Below are 21,221 nucleotides of genomic sequence, written 5' to 3'. Positions count from 1 at the left end.
TTATAGATAAGGATACTGTGGCTTAGAAAGATGCATTTTCCCTCTAAGTTATAAATTGGCAAAACTCAGACTATCTAACAGCATAGGCCAGGATCTTAATGTCTGATTTTCTGCCCATCTGATCTTCCCAATTTAACTCACTACTTCATGCTCTTAAAATGAAGAGGAACTTCTGGAATGAGGAAAATTGGAAAGGTAGGTTTGATGGATGTTTGACTTCCCTGTGGCTGCTATTACAAATTACCACCAACTTGGAGTCTTCACATAAATGTATTCTTGCCTATTCTGGAGACCTGAAGTCTGAAACTGAGATGCTGGCAGGGCCACACTCTTTCTGGAGGCTCTGGGAAGGAATCAGCTACTTGCCTCTCTCCTAGTGTCTGGTGGCTGCCAAGCATCCTTGGCATTCATTGGCTTGGACCAATTCACTCTAGTCTCTGCCTCTATCACATCACCTTGTCCTTGGTGTTTCTGCCCTCCAGTTGTCATTTGTCATTGGATTTAGGCCTCAGTTTAACAATGCAGAAAGATTTTTCTCATCTCAAGTCCTAACTTAATTATACCTGAAAATAACTTTTTCCAAATAAAGCAACATTCACTGGTTCTAGTGTTTAGGTTGTGGACTGGTATTCGGGAAGGAGTCACTATTCAGCCCCTTGTAAGAGGAGAGGAGCGTATAAACATCACTAGGGTATGGTTTTCAGTCACTCCAAATTAGAAGAGTTGGTATAGAGCTGAGAATAATTGGATTTAAGATTCTGTTTTCTCCATCCCCAGTAGTTCACACTCCCCGAATGGAGTTACAAAGGTTCTTACAAAGAGAGATAAGAAAAGCTTGTCAGACATTTATTAGATAGACTGTAATCACCTGTCAGGGTGCTTTTGAACTGTAGGCCAAGTTGAACTATACTGGATCTTAATCCTGAAAAGCTTTGAAAATGCTATTAACCAAGACCAACTGCCAATTAATTAAATCAGAATGGGGAGTTACAATAGTAGGGAAAGTTTATAGCTTTCAAAAGAATGCAGGTGTGGAGGGCAGAGTCCCTCTGGAAGCTGGTAAGTGTAGTGCTCAATTTTCCTTTCAAGTTAGAAGGGGAAGCATGTGAAGGCCCACTTGTCTTTGCTGCTGCCCACTAAGCATCCTGCTGTGGGGGGGTTTCCCTACCTACTGCTTCAGTTCTGCCTTGGTCACAAGCATGGTCCTTCCTTCAGGATGTTTTTCTTCTCATCTCCCTTGATAGGTCAGGACACTACTTCCCAGTGCAAGTAATTCTGCATGTGAATTAAAAAATAAGTTTCTTAGAAAAGGTGTCAAGTTGATAATATTATTCAAGGTTGTCAAATTATAACCAACTCATTATATTCAAGATTCTGAGCATTTTATAAGATTTTAGTGAATTTGGACAAAACCAGAAGAGTCTGGCTGTTTCAACTATGTATCTTTTAATTTTGTCTTAGTGATTTTAGCAACACCGTATTTTCCTTTTGTGCCCAGTAAGAAAAAAAGAATGATAATATTATAAAAAGGATGTGAGTTAGGATCTGAAATAGATGTAAAAATAAAAAAATTATAGATATATAGTGTGGCAACCAGAATGTCTGGCTGGTTTTACTCTTTTGCTTTCTTTTGGCTCTGTGAGATGAAGAGGGACATGTAGCCATGTACCCATTCCATAGATGTTAATAACTCTCATCGGCTTAATACTTCACAATTTAGTACAGTTGATGAATAAAATATAGTTGGAGAAAGTGATTGTTAAGGATAATGTGAAAGCAGTATGAGACATAAACATCTTAATGGAGTTAATCATTTCATTTGATTAGCTCAAGTAAATGAATATGCATAGTTTTTCTAAGTAATGTTTTATGGTTTCCATGTAGAGGTCTTGGAATTGATTTTTTATTAGCATACATTAATAGTACTAGGAAATTTCATTGATAATTCCATATATACATACAGTGTACTTTGGGTAAGTTCACCCTTTGCTCAAAGTAACACCCCTTTCTGCTCCCCCCTTTTTCAAATAGTATTTGGTGGATTTCATTTATCTATCTATCTATCTATCTATCTATCTATCTATCTATCCATTTCAGTCCTCTTCATACCCCAGTATTTTCTCCTTTCCTCTTCCCACCTCCCACTGAGTCCCCCAGACAGTCCCCCCTTTATACTCATGTTCCATTACTACTACTATTATCATTTTAGGTCTAGAGTCTACACAAAAATGTGATATTTGGTTTTTGAGCTTGGCTTATCTCATTCAACATGACGATCACCAGCTCCATCCATTTGCCTGCAAATGGCATATTTTATTCTTATTTATGGCTGAATAATACTCCACTATATATATATATATATATATATATATATATATATATATATATATATATATATATATATATCACATTTTCTTTATCCAGTCATTGGTCATGAGGCACCCAGGCTGCTTCCAAAGCTTGGCTGTTGTGAATAGTGCTATAACAAATGGGTGTCAAATGGGTGTGCAGGTGCCTTATTTGTATATTGATTTACACACCTTCAGATATATGCCCAAGAATGGTGTATCTTTTGTTAACAATATGTGCCTTTGTTAGCACATTTTCTTTGTGTTCTCAGCATCTACTTTTCATCTGCAGGCTGGTGCAGTGGATTCCTTTTGGGATGTACCCAGATGAATCAAATATTTCATTAGCCCTAAAACCTCAATATTCCTCTCCTCTCTTCTTTCTAATAAGATGATTAAAAGCTGTAAATGTCACTGAAATTGTTTGTTTGTTTCTAAAAGCTACAAAATTTAGTATTGCCCAGTAATCTCTTTTAGAGTTATGAACTGGATAACCTTGGGAAAGTTGAAATCTTCTGTTTCCCCATCTTCTTTCTCTCTTTGTGTTCTTTACTCTAAAATAATGGGTGCATGAAATGGCCCCATCAGACTTCTTGCACCACCCTTCCCCATGGGTGCAAAACAAGACCGAACTTGAGGGGTGGTACCTGGAGAAGGAAGTGTACTTGTTAGTAATCTAAGCTGCAAGACGTTCTCACTTCTGATTTTAATACCTTCCTATGCACCAAATACACATTTCTCTGTGAAATTGCTGGGTTTTTGTAGTTTAATCAGATACATGAGATGAAGAATTGAGGGTTGAGAAACATAGGACTTGTGTAGTTGAATGTGATGAAGTCTAGTGACAGGTCTTAGTGACTTGATTAAGACGCAAATAATTGAGAACTGATTTTGATCTTGTACTGGTACTTTGGAAAAAGTCTGTGCGCTTGTACAACTAACTTAGATGGGCCCATCATAGTATGACTGATTGAACCATCTCTGTTTGGGTGAAATTTCCAAAAGACATAGGTGGGACGTTATCACTTTGAGAATATTTATCCAGCCAGTCATCATTATTTTTTGAGAATCTGTGTCATGCCACCGTACTGTGCTAAGGACTGGAAATAAAATGGTGAAGACAGACAGGTAGTTCCTAATCTCTCAGAAATTTCATTCTTTTGGGGGAAAAAAGTAAAGAACAAAACTAGAAATAAAAAGGCAAGTAAATAATTATGGACTGTTTAAATCCTCTAAGGGTCTAAAACTAAAGACTAATCAACTGGATGAGGTGATTTACTATAGGTATGATTGAGAACAACTTGGTCATTGCTGGATAGGCTAACTGAAGTTGTTAGTGGCTATCGTGCATGTATGTGCCTGTAGGGAAGTGAGGGAGAGGGAATGTGGTTGATTTTAAGGAATTATCTCTAGTGATTATGGAACTTGGAAAGTCCAATATCTGCAAGGTGGGCTGCTCTGTGAAGATCTGAGGAAGAGTTCAAGTCACAAGGCCTGCTGCTGGAAGAATTCCTTCTTGTCTTTTTTCAGTTAAAGCCTTCAGCTGGTTGGATGAGGCTCACCCACATCATAGAGAGCAATTTGCTTTATCAAAAGATTGTTGATATTAATGTCAAAATCATTCACAAAACATATCTTCACTGAAACATCCAGAATGATATTTGACTAATATCTGGGTACTGTGGCCCAGCAAAGTTGACACAGAAATTTGCCCATCACAGCAGCTTATCTTCCATCTGTGTTTGTGTTCTTATTTCCCTCAGTGTATTATGTCAGGGATGTTGGGAAAGTTTTTTATTTTTTAAACTTTTATTGAAATGTTCAGACATGTAAGAAAGTAGGGAAAGAATGGTATAAGGAGCCCACATGTCCATCACCCACCTCAGCAGTTATTAGCAAAGATGATTCACTTCTAAATTATACCCTATTATCTTGATTTCCTTCTTTTCTCTGCTTAGGAGGTAATGTTCCCTTAAAAATCTCCACCCTTTAATATTTGTTTTATGGAAACTTAGCAGGTTATAGTTACCTGCTCAAGAAATTGACCTAGTACATGAACTTGTTATCACTTGTTATCAGTCAACTGAGTGCTGGAGATGGAGGGATTGGATGAGAGGTTAGGAGGAGGTGTAAAGTGTTTGACAGATCTGGGCACACTTAGAAGTCAGAATATGAGCAGCAAAGCTTTCTGAGTTGTTTACATAAGCACGCATAGTGAGTTACCTTAGAAACAGATTCCTCTTGTGGCATTTGAGCTTCCTCTATGATGTAGGGTATTAATAAAAGCAAATCTGAAGCTCTCTGTAAGTATGAATTATGTTTAACACCTGAGTATGAGAACTCCTGGAATGCATATCACTGTTTCAAATGCTGCAGAAGATTTCCTTCATGGTTTTTCACTTTCCAACTACTGTGTAATATACTGGCACATACATCTGACATATATGGTTCTGTCTTATTTTTAGCAGAATCTTGGGAGCCTTTCTGTGTTTGAAATGTCTATAGCATGGAATTTTATGACTATTTTAGACAGTTCTTAGTAAACCTTACTTGTCCACATAGAAGAACTCAGTAAATGTTAGCTGCTTGGTTGAAGTTTTTTACTTCAGTCCCACATTATGACTCCCCAGGATGACCTGGGCAGGCCTTCAACACACATCCTTTTTGTTAGAGAGCAATACTTTCTAAGTAGTTTTGAGGGACTTTAGGTGTAGTTGAGATGAATGTGTCATTTTTAATTACAGATGAGGAAATTTCTCATAAATTTACAACTTATGCCACTAACAACCATTGTTCTCTCTGTGACATCTTCCAGAGAAATCTCTCTTCAAGATGCATCCTTGTCTAGAGGAGATCACAGGTGGTGGAAGTACATTACCATGAGATAGTGGGTTTTGTTCCTTTTTGTCAGCAAGACAGTGATGCTCATTGCATTTTAAAGAGACACATGCCTAAATTCTAAAAAAAAAAAAGTCAGTTATGGGTGAGTGGCAAGAAAAGGGGATTTTGTTTGAATAGAGTTAGTAGCATAGATCACTGCTTCAGCATTAAAGTGGGTATCTATGACTTCCCATGTTTAACTAGCTGTTTGAGTAATCTGTTTTACTAGTTACTGGAGTAACAGGTCTAAAATCTTATCACTTTTCTTAGCCTGACAGGTTAATGTAAAAGAAAGGGAATAACTATGGTTATACATTTCCATTCAAATATTTACATTCCTTTAAAACTCATTTAAAGAGCAAATGTCTTATTCATGAAAGCTCTCATAACAATGTCAAACCTTGTATTACAGGTTTTATGATTGAGGTTTAATGACAAGATGACAGGTATTATTTGAATAGCTGGATTTAGGAGTTACAAAAACATTTTGAGTCTTATTTTTTTTTAAAAAAATTCTCTACTCTGGGTCCTTTGAGCAATTCTTAATACTTAAGACAATTAATGTAAAACTCACAGAATATTATTATCTGCTTAAAAATGGACTACCTTTATTGGTTTTCCCCAGTAAGCATTGACTAGAATGTTAATTTATAGTTGTCATTCCTTGCAAGTACAGGCCATTTGAGGGGAGAGTGACGGAAAAAACCTACCTTTAAAGTATTAACTGTTTAAATGTTTGGTGGAAATCTGGTGAGGACTTCAGTCTCACACTTAGAGTCTTGAGCAGAAAGCCCTTACAAAGTCGGGTTTTGATCTTCTCAACACCATACATCATCCTTCTGTTCCTAAACAAGGAAGCTGTACTTGATACCTCATTGTTCTATGTTAGAAAGATGTCACAGTCCTTTTAATTTTTATATTATTCCTATAGTTTGGCTTTGCAATCAAAGCACTAACTGGCATTAGTTTTAGGAATATTTGAGAGCAAGAATTCCATTTAATATTTTCCCCACAAAATCTGAAACTAGCCAAAATGTGCATCTTGTGTGAGATTGTGTAGAATGAGAGGTCAACACGAAATGCCACTTTCATACTAGTTGGAGGATTTTCCCCTTCCCATTAGCTTCTCTATTGTAGAGCCCATGTTTATTTGAGAATCTAGTTTGGAATGAACTATTAATAGTTTGCTAGTAGAAGTCTCCATTATTGGTGATGGTTGTAAATCCTAGTTGAACATGAACTGAACAGTGCTAACAGAAGGCGGCAGAGGTATTTGCTGTTCTTTAGTGAGCAAGATTCCATGTCTTTTAGGGAGAAGTTGGGAGGATTAAAACAAAAGAGAGGGAAAAAGCAACAGACAGGCATTGTTGGCTTAAAATAAAAATATAATTAGCATTTTGGTTTAACTAAATAGATGCAATTTATATAACTATATATAAAATGCTATAAAACAGGACACACGGATGTAGAATTAGTTAAGAAAATTTGACTGCAGCATCGGGCTTAGAAAACAGTGTTTCCCAGTTGCTATGTGAAATTCTCTGCCTGCAGAAAGGGAAATGTAAAAGCGGTGTCTTCAAATGTTCATTGAATGGGGCCACCCTGTCTGAGCAGACCTGAGAGGCATCATGTACCACCCACCTAACCTACTTATGTTTGTAACCACAAAGAGCCCATTAAGGCTGCTGTTTGTGATGGGCTCTCAGGGGGATCTGATTATTAATGTTTGCTAGACACAGAAGCATTGAGACCGTCATGTTATTAGCATTACTATTCTAAGAGCCCAGTCATCAAGGACCCCAGGAGACCTCATTTTGATAACCGCTAATGAAGAAGATAAAATGTGTAGCAATAGTCATTTTAGTAATGAACAATGTTACTACCTGCTTAGTTTGAAACTGGCATAAACAAATGAAAAGGAAAACATAAGGAAAAATAACAAACAGTTGTGGGCATTGATTTAGATTGAGAATTCCAATTTAAGATGATGTGTTCATTCATAGACAGGAGGCCAGTATAAATAAAAGACAATGTCCTAGAACCTAGCAAACATAGTCAATGGATTAGTAATTAGTGATGGAATGGCTTTCTGCTTATACATGAAAATTTCATTAGATGAATGATTCAGGTATTTCCCTAGTGGCAACTAGACTAAAGCCTGTTGGGTAATTGTTGGTCAAGGGTGTCTTTCAGAGACAAACCAACTTTGGCAATCTGTGCTGTGTATAGTAGTGACATTAGGGGATAAAAATGCTTTGATGACTCTGAGAAAGATATGAATATCACCTCATTCAACATTTTGAAAATAGTTTAAATTCATAAAAAACAAATTTTATATTGTAAAAGAAAGGAGCTTAGCCTCCCAATTAAGCAAACCTAATTTATGGAGACCAAGTGAATTGTGTTCTCTTTGATTCATTAAATATTTCTAGAGTGACTTTTTTTTGCAGCCATACTGGGGTTTGAACTTGGGGCCTTGCACTGGAAAGGCAGGTGCTCTATTGCTTGAGCCATGCCCCCAGGCCTAGAGTAACTTCTATATGCTTGACATTTTTTGATAAATATCCCAAATTATGATAAGTCAATATATTTGTATCATAGATATGTTTGAAGCAAAAAGAATTTTATATCTTGAATAACAACAGTAGTAACAAGTGCAAAGGAAGTAGCTAAAGGAAGTATCCTAAGATCCTGCTTTAGGATGTTCACGGAATATCCACAGCTTACCAAGCACAGTTCTATTGTATTTTTTCAGGTGAGGAAATGGAAGCCCAGGGAATTGAACATCTTTCTCAAGGTCATAGCTAGTTATGCATGTGGAACTGGCTCATACTACCTCATGGATTTTTTTTCCCCCACCACCTTTCCTAAACTTTTTTTTCCCCCCAGCAGTGGGGATGGAACCCATGGCCTTGCACATGCTAGGCAGAGCCTCTAACTATTGAGCTACATCTCTAGCCTTCTTATAATCTCTGAATAGTAAAAAAGAATAATAAGAATAAGTAGTTTCCTGAGATAATAATATATAGGCCCCTGGAATATTTTCCTAATGTTATTATTTTATTATCTGATTTAGCCAGCAATACTTTTTAAAAATATCAGTGACAGTAGGGGATACCAACCCTTTTGCGACTCTGAGAAAGAAAAGACAATCGTCTCTCATTTTAGTAGAAAATATAGAAGTAAGCTTTAGCCTAGCTCTTAGAAAAACTTAGAAATGTGAAATTTATGATGCCTCAATTAATACTATTATATTCTCATGGAGAATACTGGTATTTTTCCTTGAGATGCAAAGAACTGCATATTATTATATGAATAGGTACTTGTATAGATTTGGATTTAGGAGAAAGTTTTCAAGCCTTAATTGAAAATTTAGTTTTAAAAATATTAAGTCGTTAAAAATAACTTAAAACATAAAACACGCTATAGAAACATGTAAAATGTGTCCAAATGTTAAATGACAATAGTATACGCTGAAATATTTGTGCATACAGGTATATGTATTCAATATTGAAAAATATCGGTAGCCTGTTCTCTGACAGTCAATTACTCAGCTAGACGCTGACAACACAGCAAAAACAAATATCAGCTAACTACCCGAATTTACAGAACTTCTAGTTTAGTAAAGAAAACAGACGTTAAAAGAAATAATTGTGTAAGTCATCAATAAACTACAATTGTTATATGTGTTATTAAGAGTAAGAGGTGCTCTGAGAGAATATTTGAGGGAGACATAGTCTGGTCTGCATTAAGAGAGGAGTGGTTGTCAAGTAGAGCATTCTAGAAACTGAAGTGTAAACTGACCTGAAAGGAGATGGATGGGTGGATCTTGCAGGGAAGAGAGCTTCCTCAGCCTGTCAGATAGCTGGAGGGGGTAGAGGTGAAAGCAGGTGAAAGGGTAAAGAGGTGTTGCAAAGAGCAAATACAGACAAGAAAGGGACAAGCCATGCATGGCCTTCTAAGTCCTGTTGAGAATTTTGAACTTTATCTTAGGAATAGTGGGATGTTATTTTAAACAGAGTGATCTCATCAGACATGCATTTTAGAAAGATCACAAAGGTCATTCTGTGGAAATGGGGCAAAAGGGAGTGCAGGAAGATCATGGAAGAGTGGTGCAGGTGGAAATAATGGTGACTTGGACTTGAGTATTGCCCTGGTAGGAGGCAAAGGCCAGCAGATTCAAGAGTTATTTAGAAAGAAGAAAGGATGGAACTTGGTGATGAATTCTAGCTACGGGAGTTGAATATTGGGCTTCTACATGTTATGATTACAACCCTGCAAGCCATAAGGAAATGTAATAGGAGGCATATGCAGAAATAATCAGTTGTGTTAAGGCAGTGGGATGATAGGTGGTTCCTCCTTACACTATTTATTTTAATAAGGCTTATATCTTAAAATTAATTAAAAAACTTAAATACTGAATGCTGACATTGAAAGTATTGCTTAATCTCCTGCCCCCAGTACTACAAAAATTATTGCTTAATCTATCTCAAAAGGGCTGTAATTACCTTAGTTCCATATTTTTTCCCTTGTTTTCTGAGCCTACTTCATTTTCAAGTGGTAGAAATGTTTCTCTTCTCTAGGGACAAAAAACAACAGTCTAGTATCTCACCTCATCTGGGAGTAAGTCCTGCTAATTGCGCCTGCATTTTGCTTTTCCCAATTTCATTACATTATGTCCTGATTATATTGCTTTGTATTGTGGATGTCATTTGAATCTCACAACCTCCTTTATGTGAGGCCAGTCAATATGTGTGCCAATGACTTGGGGACATAGGTGCCCTGTTGTAGGGAGTCCATGGGGTCACATTAGCTAGAATTTACCTTTAAAAGGCAAATAGTAATTAAATAGAATTCATTCTTTAGTTCTCCTTAAAATTTTATTACACATGAGTTAGAAAATGAGTTTCTGTTCAAAAGCAGCAACAGTCTCTTAACAAAATTGTGTTATTAAAGCCATGTGAAATAGTCCCTCTGGAAATGCTGAAGACCTTATCTGTTCCTATTATAACCACTGGGCATTTGTGGAACATATTTAAATCTCATTAGATGTAATAGATACTCAAAAATACTCACTGGGCTTATGAAAGCAGAAGAATATTTAAAAGGTGCTATTTCTATAATATTATAAAGCTTGAATAATTTAAAATTTTTGTTGAACTGATCCTAGTTTGTTTTTGATTTGAGATTGTCATGCCCAAACACCCAAAGCTGCCTTTCAGGGGTAAAGCAGCAATTGAGAATAATTACAAAGTTTTTATTTTTTAAAGATTTTCATTAGTTCTGGACATGGTGGTACATACCTGAAATCTCAGCTACTCAGGAGGTGGAGACAGGAAGCCAGCCTGGGTAAAAACATGAGACCCTATCTGAAAACAAAGTAAAACCAAGAGGACTGGGGGCGTGGCCTAAGCGGTAGCGTGCGGGGTGCGGGGGAGGGGTTTGACTTCCATTCGTGAGACAGGCAGTCATGGTCTAGCGGAATGAGAATAAACTTTGAAGTTACACAATTTGAACTCAACACTTGCCACTTTGGGGAACATAGCTCCACTTTTTAAATTTCTAGCATCTTCACTGTCTTACTGGCATTTTGCAAAGATTTGGAGTAATGGTTAAAGCAAGAATTTGAAGTTCAGCAAAGCAGAACTGCTCTGTATTTTTGATAGAAACCTTAGGGCAAGTTACTTACCCTTTCTGAGCTTCTGCTTTTTTTTTCATCTGTAGAATGGGAAGGCTATTAGTTTTTATTTACATGAGTTGCCCAAAGCATTGTATACTCTAAGTGCCTAGTAAATTTTAGATAAACTGATAATAGCATTTTTTTCTAAGGTATTAACACATTAGGGAAAAGATAAAAGATTATGTATTCTTGCTTTTTAAAATATCACAAATTTTAACTTAATAATGAATACCTAATGTTAAGTGGCAGTTATGTAACTGCTGTCTCCTAGGGGCTTTAACTATGTTATAATTTAATTTCCATAGGGAACTGCAAGATGGGGGTAGTGATCCCCACATAGGGGTTGAGAACATTTGGGTGCCCCAGGTCATGTGATTTGACCGGTACTGTGGAGTAAGAGGGAGGTAGTACAGCCGTGTTTGGTGTGATTACATTATTTCTTTCTTTCATGCTGTTCTTTTTCTCAGTGTCAACTGATAAATGTACGTTTGGATTATAGGGAGTTTTTCATTTCGCTTTATAGTCACTGACCTCCTTCCCCCACCTGGCCCCTCCTGAAGTCCAGTGGTAAAAGGTCTATAGGACCAGCAAGGACCAGCAAGAACCAGCAATGACAAGATGCCAGAAGGAGTCCATTTTTATATTTGTTAAGAGGCCAGCATTTAGAACACATTTTGGACAAATGCTACAGAAGACATTTCATCTCAATGGCACATATTCCTACCCATGTAACAAATTTGCTTTTAACAGAAAACACCTGTAGACTCCTTTGAATCATTTTAAAGATGGATCATTGCCCATTTTATAGTTCTTATTTTCACTGCATGCATTATTCATCTTCCTAAACCTTCTTACTCATAGTAGGTAATACAAAATGACTTTCTCTAAAAGGTATGCTAATGATAGGCTTAATTAGCTTTAAGGTCACTCTAGCAAGTCAATAATAAATAACCAACACATTCAGATGACAAAAGGAAGCTAACTGACAGCATGAACAGACACTTGAAATAAACGCAGTTTTCCTGACTTTATCACAATCCACAGGCCAGTCGTAAGTAAAGAGTGAGAAGAGATTTTACAAAGTGATTTCTCCTTTAAAAAATGCTATAAACATTCATTATAGGTTAGTAGATGAACTTGACTTAGGATTTGGTTACCTGGAAACTACATTATTGGAACCTTCTCTGGAGTCAGAATCTCTCCAGGAGCTTAAAATCCTTTAAACTCACCTAGGCGTATGTAAGGCTTCCATTTGACTTCTTCTGAGACCCTGCAGATTTTTTAAGGCATAGCCTCTAGAAGCTGGCTTCTTCTTAGGCTGTAACTCTCCTCCTCTCTGCAAGAAGCTGCCATTAGATACAAAATGGGTCAGAAAGATTTAACTGTCAGCCATCATAGGACTACGAGCATTATCATGGATATGGGACATCTCTGTCTACAATCACCTGTTCAAAACATATATGAGCAAAAGCATAAGATGGCTGAGGAATTTGTTAGTTTTCTCCTGTAGAAACACAACTCTAATGTTTTCTGCTCAGTCATTTCCTAAGTTTAAAATGGTCTTAATTCAATTAAACACCTCTAATTAAAACAGAATTCTAATTAAAAGATTAAAAAATGTAACCCTTAGGAATAAATTGGCTTTTTTTTTGAGACAAGGTATCATTTTGCAGCCCAATCTGGCCTCAAACTCATGATCATCCTGCCTCAGTCTCCTGAGTGCTGGGATTACAGGCATGTGCCACCATACCCAGCTCCTTTTAATCTTTATTTTTAAATTGTTAATAGTTAATTCTTAGACTTATAGTTTATTCTGAGACTCCGTAAACCTTCCGAGGTCATGTTTGTGATAGGAGCTTATGTGTCACACACACACACACACACATACACACAAACATTTTTTGTTGTTTTGTCTTATACTTCTCATAGTAATGAAGTATTATGAACTATTTTAATTCAGTAATGAGCCCTTTCAGGTGTAACAAGACCTTCAATGTATTTTTTCCTTCTTATCCAGGGACCTGGATAGTTTTCTTCTGTGTGTATGTGTGTGTGTGTATGTGGTAAAGTGTGTCAGTATGTACGAAAGTCTGCAAAGATATAGGATACTGAATATGTATCTGTGTTACCCTGGGGTGCCCTCCCAATCGAGTAGACATTTACCTGAGCTCAGAGGCATCTCTGTGATTACTCTGCAGTGCTCAGATGCCTTGGCTTTAGGCTGATTTAGAGTGTGAACCCTCTTCAGAGTTGCTCTCTAGGTTGATTTCCAGGGTCAGCTGTAGGTGCTTTTCCTTTTTGGAATACAATAGCTGGAGACTTTTTCATATACGGATCAAAAGCTGGCCTCTTTGACTTGCCTTGGGATCATCTGACGATGCTTTTTGACAACATCATAGAACCAGTCCCTTAAAAAGCAACTTCTTTCTGAATATATCCAGTCTCAGTATTACAATTGTCTTTGACTCATGTGGTAAATTCTTGGGTTTTAGAGCAGAAAGGAAGTACTGATGGTCATCTAGTAAGTGAATGTCACTTTACAGATGAATATAAGTGAAGGAATCAGGGCTACTTAGCTTTAAGCAGTTTCATTCGTAACTTCATTCATTCATTTATCAATCAAACATGTTCAGAGTTCCTGTCCTACATAGGTTCTGGAGTAGTAAGTATAAAAATAGTCCCAGCACTTATGGACTCCCACTGTATTGAAAGAGGAGTGATGACAAATATGTACTGCACCAGGTGCAATTTTATATCATAAAGGTGTTCACAGCTCTCTGAGGCCACACCTTTGATTGTAGATGAAGAATTGACTGAGGAAGCAATAAGAGTTTCCTTGTAAAAAACAAGCAATTACCAGACAGGTTAGAAGAGAAGACTTCTTGGGAAAATCAGCAGACATCAAGAAAAAGCATGGTCACTTTGGGAAATGTTCAGTGTTAGTGTGACTGGCACAGAGGACTTTACAGTGAGGAGTGGCCATATCACTGGGGTCAGCTTGTATACAGCTGGATCTTCAGTTAGGACCAAAGGTTGAGCTCTGAGAGTTGTGAGGACAGTCCTTAGAAACTAAAGCTACTCATTTTTTCTAGTAATTTATGCAAAAGATTTTTGGGGAAAACTATCAACCAAAAACTCGGTTGTGAAATGGGTTGGAATAAATGTTGAAAGACTGTCGCTAAGCAGGTTATTTGTGTGATAACATTGTTTAATATCTTTTATTCATTAAGTTAATAAATTTATTGAGTATTTAGCCTGTGCTAGGTACTGTTTTCTGTATGCTTTTTAATATGATTTGCAATTTACTTATTGAGCATTGACTGTGTTCAGCATACTTTAAGCACTGGTGGTAAAACACAGAATAAAACAGATGATCTCTGCCCTCCATAGAGCCTCCATTCCAGGGAAGGAGAGAGGCAGTAAATCTAACAGAAGGTCAGGTCGTGGTGAACACAAAGGTTGAGTCAGGCTGGGAAAGACTAGAGAATGGAGCCAACTAGGTCTGTGTTATGTGTGTGTGTGTTGGGCGGGTGGACTGAAGAGTGGGGAAATGTGATCACTGTCAAATGTAATGGAAGAAAAACTCTGTAAACCAAACACTAACAGAACTCGGAATGGAAGGAATAGAGGAGGAGGTGAGTGTTGGAGAATTCGTAATCGTTAGGATGTTGTGAACCTAGAATTGAATACCTGTAGCAAAGTGACATGCTAGATTTCTATGAGTTGAGCTTCAGATTTTGGTGACACATATAAGTAGACCTATTTCTTTATAGCAGGTTTTTTTTTTTAATCAGACTTTAATGAGGGCCAGATACACCTGGGAAACGTGACAAAAAGAGGTTCAGGTGTGGCCCTGTTCCTTCAACCAGCCTGGGTCTTTGTGTGCCTTGTTTGCCTAGTAAGTGATTCTGACTCTCCTAACTTACAAATCACTGGCCTGGATAACCAGAGATAAAAATAATGAAAGAAGGGTTGAACTAAGGACTGGAGATGTATATCTTAGAATTGGAAAGATGGTATTAATGAAAACTTACGGATGGGCCAACCTTCCAAGAAGGTATGACTTTTATAAAGAGGAAAGAGGAAAAGCTATAGGACAATATGTGGTTGCAAATATTTCATTGATATGAAGACAAGGAGGAGCCCAAAACACAGACTAGAATTATTCAGCTTAAGGGGTAAATTCAGAGAGCTCAGTTTCCTTTAACTGAAATATGGGTTATATGGAGACAGAGGCCTCAGGGTTACCTTATACCTGGCATTGTTTCCTTCACTTAATGCACCCATGGATTGCCAACAAGAGATTTGGAGGAGGATGTCAGTAAGCAGTCATATCAGATGCCATAGCCTGAGGTCAAGAGGATTGAAAGCTAAGGGATAGCTTCAGGAAGTTGCTGCAATAAGAAAAATGGGGTAATTAAATTCAGGCAGTTAGTTTAGGCTCTGTACTCATTAATAACATTTATCCTGAGCTGTAATAGCAAGAACATATCTATACACACACAGGTGCTAATATACACATCTCTGTATGTTTGTATGCATGGACACATGTAAATATAGGTAGTTGCTCTATGGTCTTAAAGTTGTCCTGTTGATGTCCCGGAGCTGCTTCCTTTGGCCTGTCAATTTTGTGGGATGAAGTGGGTCTCAGAAGTCTCCTGGTTTTGGAAGGCTAACTTCAGGAGGTTGGAACAGAAACAAATGCAATGAGATGCCAGAGACGTGTCTCTAGCAAGCTCGATGATCCATTTGCCACCCTCAGTTTTTCAGTGCTTGCTCCCCAAGAAGGTATCATTTGTAGAGATTGCATAAAAATGTAAAATTCTATTTTAAGATTTGTTTAAAGCTTTTTAATTCCAGGCACATAGTTCCTTTGAAAGGCTAAACCTTTGTGTTAACAAAGCAGATCTGCCTATTAGTTAGCTCTCAAGGGATGGCAGGTTTGTAGATGAAACATCCAACCTTTCTCCTATTTTGAAATGTCATGCCCACTGACTCTTAATGAAGATTCATTTATCCTTTTCACATTGTTCAGTATGGCCTATGGGGGATAGACTTCTCTCAGTCTATGTGAATATAACCCATTATTGCTAATGGAAATTTTGCAATTGCCTGTGGAGATTAATTGATACAACCTACATTTAGAATTTCACAGTCATTTTATTTAGCTAGTTTTTATTGTCCCCAAGTATTATTTGACATTGATTGTAGGTATGTGGTGAGGGTCTGAAGTTGTAACTTTAACAGGTATCAGTATTTCTTTCCTCTGTTTCAGCTGAGAAGTTTTGAGAGTGAAATATTCACAGCCATTAAGAGACCTCCAATTAAATTTCTCATCATGCTTATTTTGTAGTTCACGTTAAGTCCAGACTACTAAAGGAACTGAGCAAGTGGACTCTGTAGACACCAAATAGTTGGCCATGGTGTTGACCATGGCATCTCAGGATACCCAGAACTTCTTCCAGCCTTTCTCTTCTTGGATATCCCAGGTTTATGAAGCTCTCCAGCAAGCAGGAGATACATTATCTTCTTTGCTGGTTCATTTAAGCAAACAAGACTCTAAATTGAGTGACAAGCTAGACCAGAACTTAGATAATACTCAAATTCAGGAAACTTACTGTGACGATGAAGAAAAAGCAAAAGACAATGGCTGGAGTCAAGAGGATGCAAACTCCTCATTACTTGAAGAGGATCATTTCTCATGTTCTACGAGTGATTTGCAGGACTCTGCCCAAACTTCAAGCCCCAGGCCTAGCCAACATGCAAAGGACTCATGTCCTACAGTATCCCAGTGGCCTGACCCAAAGCCCCCATATGTGCTTACTTCTATTGCTGAGGAAGAGCATCACCTTGAAAAGCAAAGATATGACCTTCAACACGACTTTGAAGTCCAGCTCCCTGGCACTTTAGAAAAAGTTAATGGAAAAAGGCAAGGTAAGCTAGCCAGAATCATTTTCTCTGGGTTCATCCAAAGGGCATTTTCACTTATTTTATTTTGACTTGTTTTTTGTTGTCATATTGTTTTCTCTCTCTTACACATTCCCTCATACTGGCTTCTGATTAATAGATACAATCTGTAGGAATATTCCCCTTATGTAAAACTTTGGAAGATCTATGTTTGTGGGCTCCATATTCCAAAACAATAGTTCTGAGCAAGTGGAGTGCTTAAAATGAATCTGTGGATTCTGTTTGAGAAGTCCCTTATGCATATGTCATGCTTTTTAAAAATATCTTTTTTTAATGTTCTTTTCCCCCTCTAGGTTAGGAATTTCTAGATGTTACTATATTATTCAGTGTGAAATCCTGTGCAAAAAGCCGTACTTGTTGCAGAATTTTTAGCTGATAACACTCCAAGAACACTTCTCACAGTGTTTCACTGAGATGTGATGTGAGATGACAGTAGATGGGAAATCTTCGAAACAGGAATAGCTTGACTTTCTTTCAGCCTGTGTGATACGGACATATTTAATAAAATCTGCCTATAATGATTTATGCTGTAAGAACTGCACATACATTGGGTCTTCAATAAATTCATCATTGTGCATCATGAATATGATAAAAATGTAATTGATTCTAAAGGTAGGTGTTGTGTATTTCAGCATGTACTCCTCAGGCTTCTGATACTCTAACCCAAAGAAGGTTGGCACGTGTGTGTACGATGTATGGTTGTAATGCATGTGTAGCTCACACAGATTAGTAAGTTATGTATGTGATACACAGACAAAGTCATTAATTCCTTTTTTGTTGGAGGGAGCAGACTTTTCTGGGATACCTCATTGTCTCTTCATCAATTTTCAGTGACTTCTTAGCTTTATCTTTTTAGGGAAGTGTCTTACTCAGACATATGAAGTCTTGGCATATAAGGAAACAAAAGTTCATGTTCTTATAAATGCTTTCTTGATATTTTTACTTAAAGTAACAGTAAAACTCTAGAGTGAATTGGTAAAAATGAGGCAGGCTGACACTCTGATAAATGCAATTACAATTTTGAGTCTTTCAAAAGTCTCTGTAGTGATCATTCTAGATACATTTGGACTAGTAGTAGAACTTCTTCGGTTTGAGTTGAAATTGCACTCCTAATTTAGAAAATTCTTGTTAATGCTGAACTGTATTTGAAATTAATTTGAATTTGGCTTAATTGATACTTAATACTGGTTTTGTTAATTATTATGATTATAAATCTGATGACAGTAACACATTTGCATTCATTTGTCTATTTAGGAGATGTTTACTCACTAAATTATAACCTGGAAGTCAGGGACCATGTCATAGATTCATCCTGTATCCTTAATAGTGCCAGGTATATGGTAGAACATCGCACCACCAACAATGATAGAATGGCAATGGAAAGCTAACCACTACGAGAAATAGATACTGTTGCTCTTACATTTTACAGTTGAAAAGACCGATTCAATAAGAGTTTGAGAACAGACCTAAGATCCCCTTTTAGGAAGAGGTGTAGAGTTTAGAAAGTCTGAGTTTAGAATATCTACCTATCTATCTATGTAGATAAATATACATAGATATAGACCCTAGTCTTTATTTCCTCTTAAAGTGTAATTTACATATGAAAAAATTCATCCCAGTGTAAAGTTTTGTAATTTTTGACAGATTAAAAAGTTTTGTAACCTCTACTACAGTTAAGATGTAAAACAGTTCTATTGTGTCAAAGAACCCCCCCCACATCTTTCTATCTGCTTTCAGCCCCTGGTAAATAATGTCACATTTTCTGTCTTTATTCTTTTTGTCCTTTTTAGAATGTCATACAAATGGATGATGTAATTTGTAGCCTTTTCAAGTCTGGTTTCTTTCACGTATTGTAATACATTTGAGAGCCATCTGTTACTTTGTATTTCTGTAGTTTGCCTTTTTTGTTGATAAATAATATTGGTTTAATGTACCTGTTTGTTGATTGATTTGTCAGTTGAGGAATATTTGGGGGTTTTATTGCCTTTCCAAAATCACCATCTATTTTTTTTTCTTGACTGATTACACTGGATATGACCTCTGTTATCATGCTAAATGAATGGTAAGAGTGGATATCTTTGCCTTGATCCTAAACTTAGTGTAAAAGCTTCCAGTCTTTCATTTTTACTTAGTGGTTAGGGATAGGTTTCTGGGTATAGGTATAGATAAACTTTGTATGTTGAAGAAGTTCCTTTCTATTCAGTTTGCTGATTTTTTTAAATAAAAAAAGAATGTTGAAATTGGTTAAATGTTTCACATCAATTGAGATGATGATCCTATGACTTTTTTTGTTCAGTATGTTGTAATGAGTTACACTGATTAATTGTTGAATGTTGAACCAGTCTAGCAGAGCTGGAATAAGATCCACTTTGTTACGGTAAATTATGACTTCATTACTGAATTTAATTGCTAGATCTTTTCATGTTTTCTTACCAGATATACTGATCTATAGTTTTGTTTTTGTTTTTGTGGTATTGGGGATCAAACCCAGGGCCTTGCACATGGCAGGCAACACTCTACCATCTAGTTTTCTTGCTGTATTTCCATCTGGTTTTAGTATATGGTAATGTTGATGTCATAAAATGAGTTCTAAAGTGTTTTTTTTTTCCAATTGTCCAGAAAAATTTTTGGAGAATTATTTTTAAATGTTTGGTAGAATGTTTTCACTGAAGCGTTTGAGCCTGGAATTTTCTTTGTGGGAGGTTTTGAAATACTCAGTTTCTTCAGTAGGTATAAGATTAGCTGAAGTTTTTTTTCTTTATGTAATTTTTGGCACTTTGTGTTTTTCAAGAAATGTTTTCCATTTTATCTACATTGTTGAGTTTATAGGTATGCTATTCCTTACCCTTTTATTTGTCAGAATTTCAGTGATTTCCTTCTTCATTTCCTAATACTGGGATTTTTTTGTCTTTTTGTTTTGATCTGTCTGTGCAAAGGATTGTCTACTTTTAAGGATCTACTTTTTGTTTTCATTAATTTTTCTCTAGTTTTGGTTTTCAATTCCATTGATTTCTGTTTATTATTTTATTCTTATTTTTCTTTGGGTATAATTTGTTTTTTCTTCCTTTCTAATGTAATTTGAAGTATAAATTTCTCTCTAAAGTGCTTTATTTCCACCTAACAATTATTAATGTTTTGTTTTTATTTTCATTGAATTAAAATATTTTATATTTTTCCTTTTTACTCTATTTTTCATATATTAATTATTTTAAAGTGTGTTGGTTAAGTTCACATATTTAGAAAATTCCAGACATTTTTTCCTGTGGTTGATTTCTTATGGCCTAAGGACGTACTTTATATTATTTTAGCTTAAAAATTCATTAAGGTTTGTTATGTTACCTTGAATATGGTTTTACTTGTTGAATATTTCACATACACTTGTAAAGACTGTTTTCTACTTGGTCAGATTATTTAATAATCTGTTTTTCAAATTTTCTAATACTTGATGTGTTGAGTCTTATGATTTTGTTCCATTTATTGCTAGAAAGGAGTATTGACATCACTAACTCTAATGTAGGTTTAGCTATTTCTCTTAATACTTCTTTTTTTTTTTTGTTTATTCATTTATTCATATGTACATACATTGTTTGGGTCATTTCTCCCCTCTTCCCCCTCCCCTTCCTCTCCCTTCCCCCTTCTCCCCCTTCCCTCCCGCTTCCAGGCAGATCCTGTTCTTCCCTCTTCTTCTCCAATTTTGTTGAAGAGAAAACATAGCAGATAATAAGAAAGACATAGAGTTTTTACTAACTTGAGATAAAGATAGCTGTACAGAGAGATTCCTAGTGTTGTTTCCATGCACTTGTGTATTACAACCCACATTGGTTCATCTCTATCTGGTAATATTTGTTGTCCTAACCTTTACTTTGATATTAATATGGCTACTCCAGTTTTTTTTTTTTGATTAATGGCATAACATATTCCTTTTGCATTCTTCAAACTAATGAATGACCTCAACTTTGAAAGAGTCTTGTTAACTTGTTTTTGAAAAATATTTCAACTATTTTTCTTTATCTTCATTTATCCAATTTGAAGCCATGTTCATTTTAACACTCCCTTGTGGTACATATATTCAACTAATGAGTTATCTCAGCTTTTGTTTGTCTGAAAAAATACCTCTCATTTATTTACAAAATATTTAGTTATAGAATTCTTGGTTGACAGTTATTTTTTTTTCACAACTTCAAGTTTGCCGATCCAGATCCACTGTTTTGTGTTTTACATAATTTTCACATCTAAACTGTGATGTAAATTTGTTTCTTTTGCACATAGCATGTCTTTTTCCCACTGCATTCTTTCAAGATTTTTGTCTTTATCTTTGGTTTTCAGCAGCACATTTCTGGTGTGTG

At 36.3% G+C, this 21,221-nt stretch overlaps 1 protein-coding gene across 8 annotated transcripts in view; it reads left to right on the top strand.

Annotated features, from left to right (window-relative positions):
* Syt16 (synaptotagmin 16) overlaps positions 1 to 21,221 on the top strand; it is a 290,398-nt gene that overhangs the window by 167,581 nt on the left and 101,596 nt on the right. For 3 of the 8 annotated variants that reach the window (XM_074067834.1, XM_074067837.1, XM_074067840.1), the window contains one exon: positions 16,262 to 16,842. The exons of 3 other annotated variants lie outside the window; for them this stretch is intronic. In XM_074067834.1, the coding sequence (XP_073923935.1) occupies positions 16,329 to 16,842 (514 nt within the window). In that variant the 5' untranslated portion in view covers positions 16,262 to 16,328. Of the gene's footprint in view, positions 1 to 16,183; positions 16,843 to 21,221 lie in introns of all 8 variants that reach the window. 2 more of the 8 variants (XM_074067835.1, XM_074067836.1) reach the window with 1 other exon arrangement.

The sequence above is a fragment of the Castor canadensis genome, chromosome 3 (assembly GCF_047511655.1).
Source record: "Castor canadensis chromosome 3, mCasCan1.hap1v2, whole genome shotgun sequence".
In the NCBI taxonomy this organism is placed as follows: Eukaryota; Metazoa; Chordata; class Mammalia; order Rodentia; family Castoridae; genus Castor; species Castor canadensis.
This window is presented reverse-complemented; position numbering and strand designations above follow the sequence as displayed.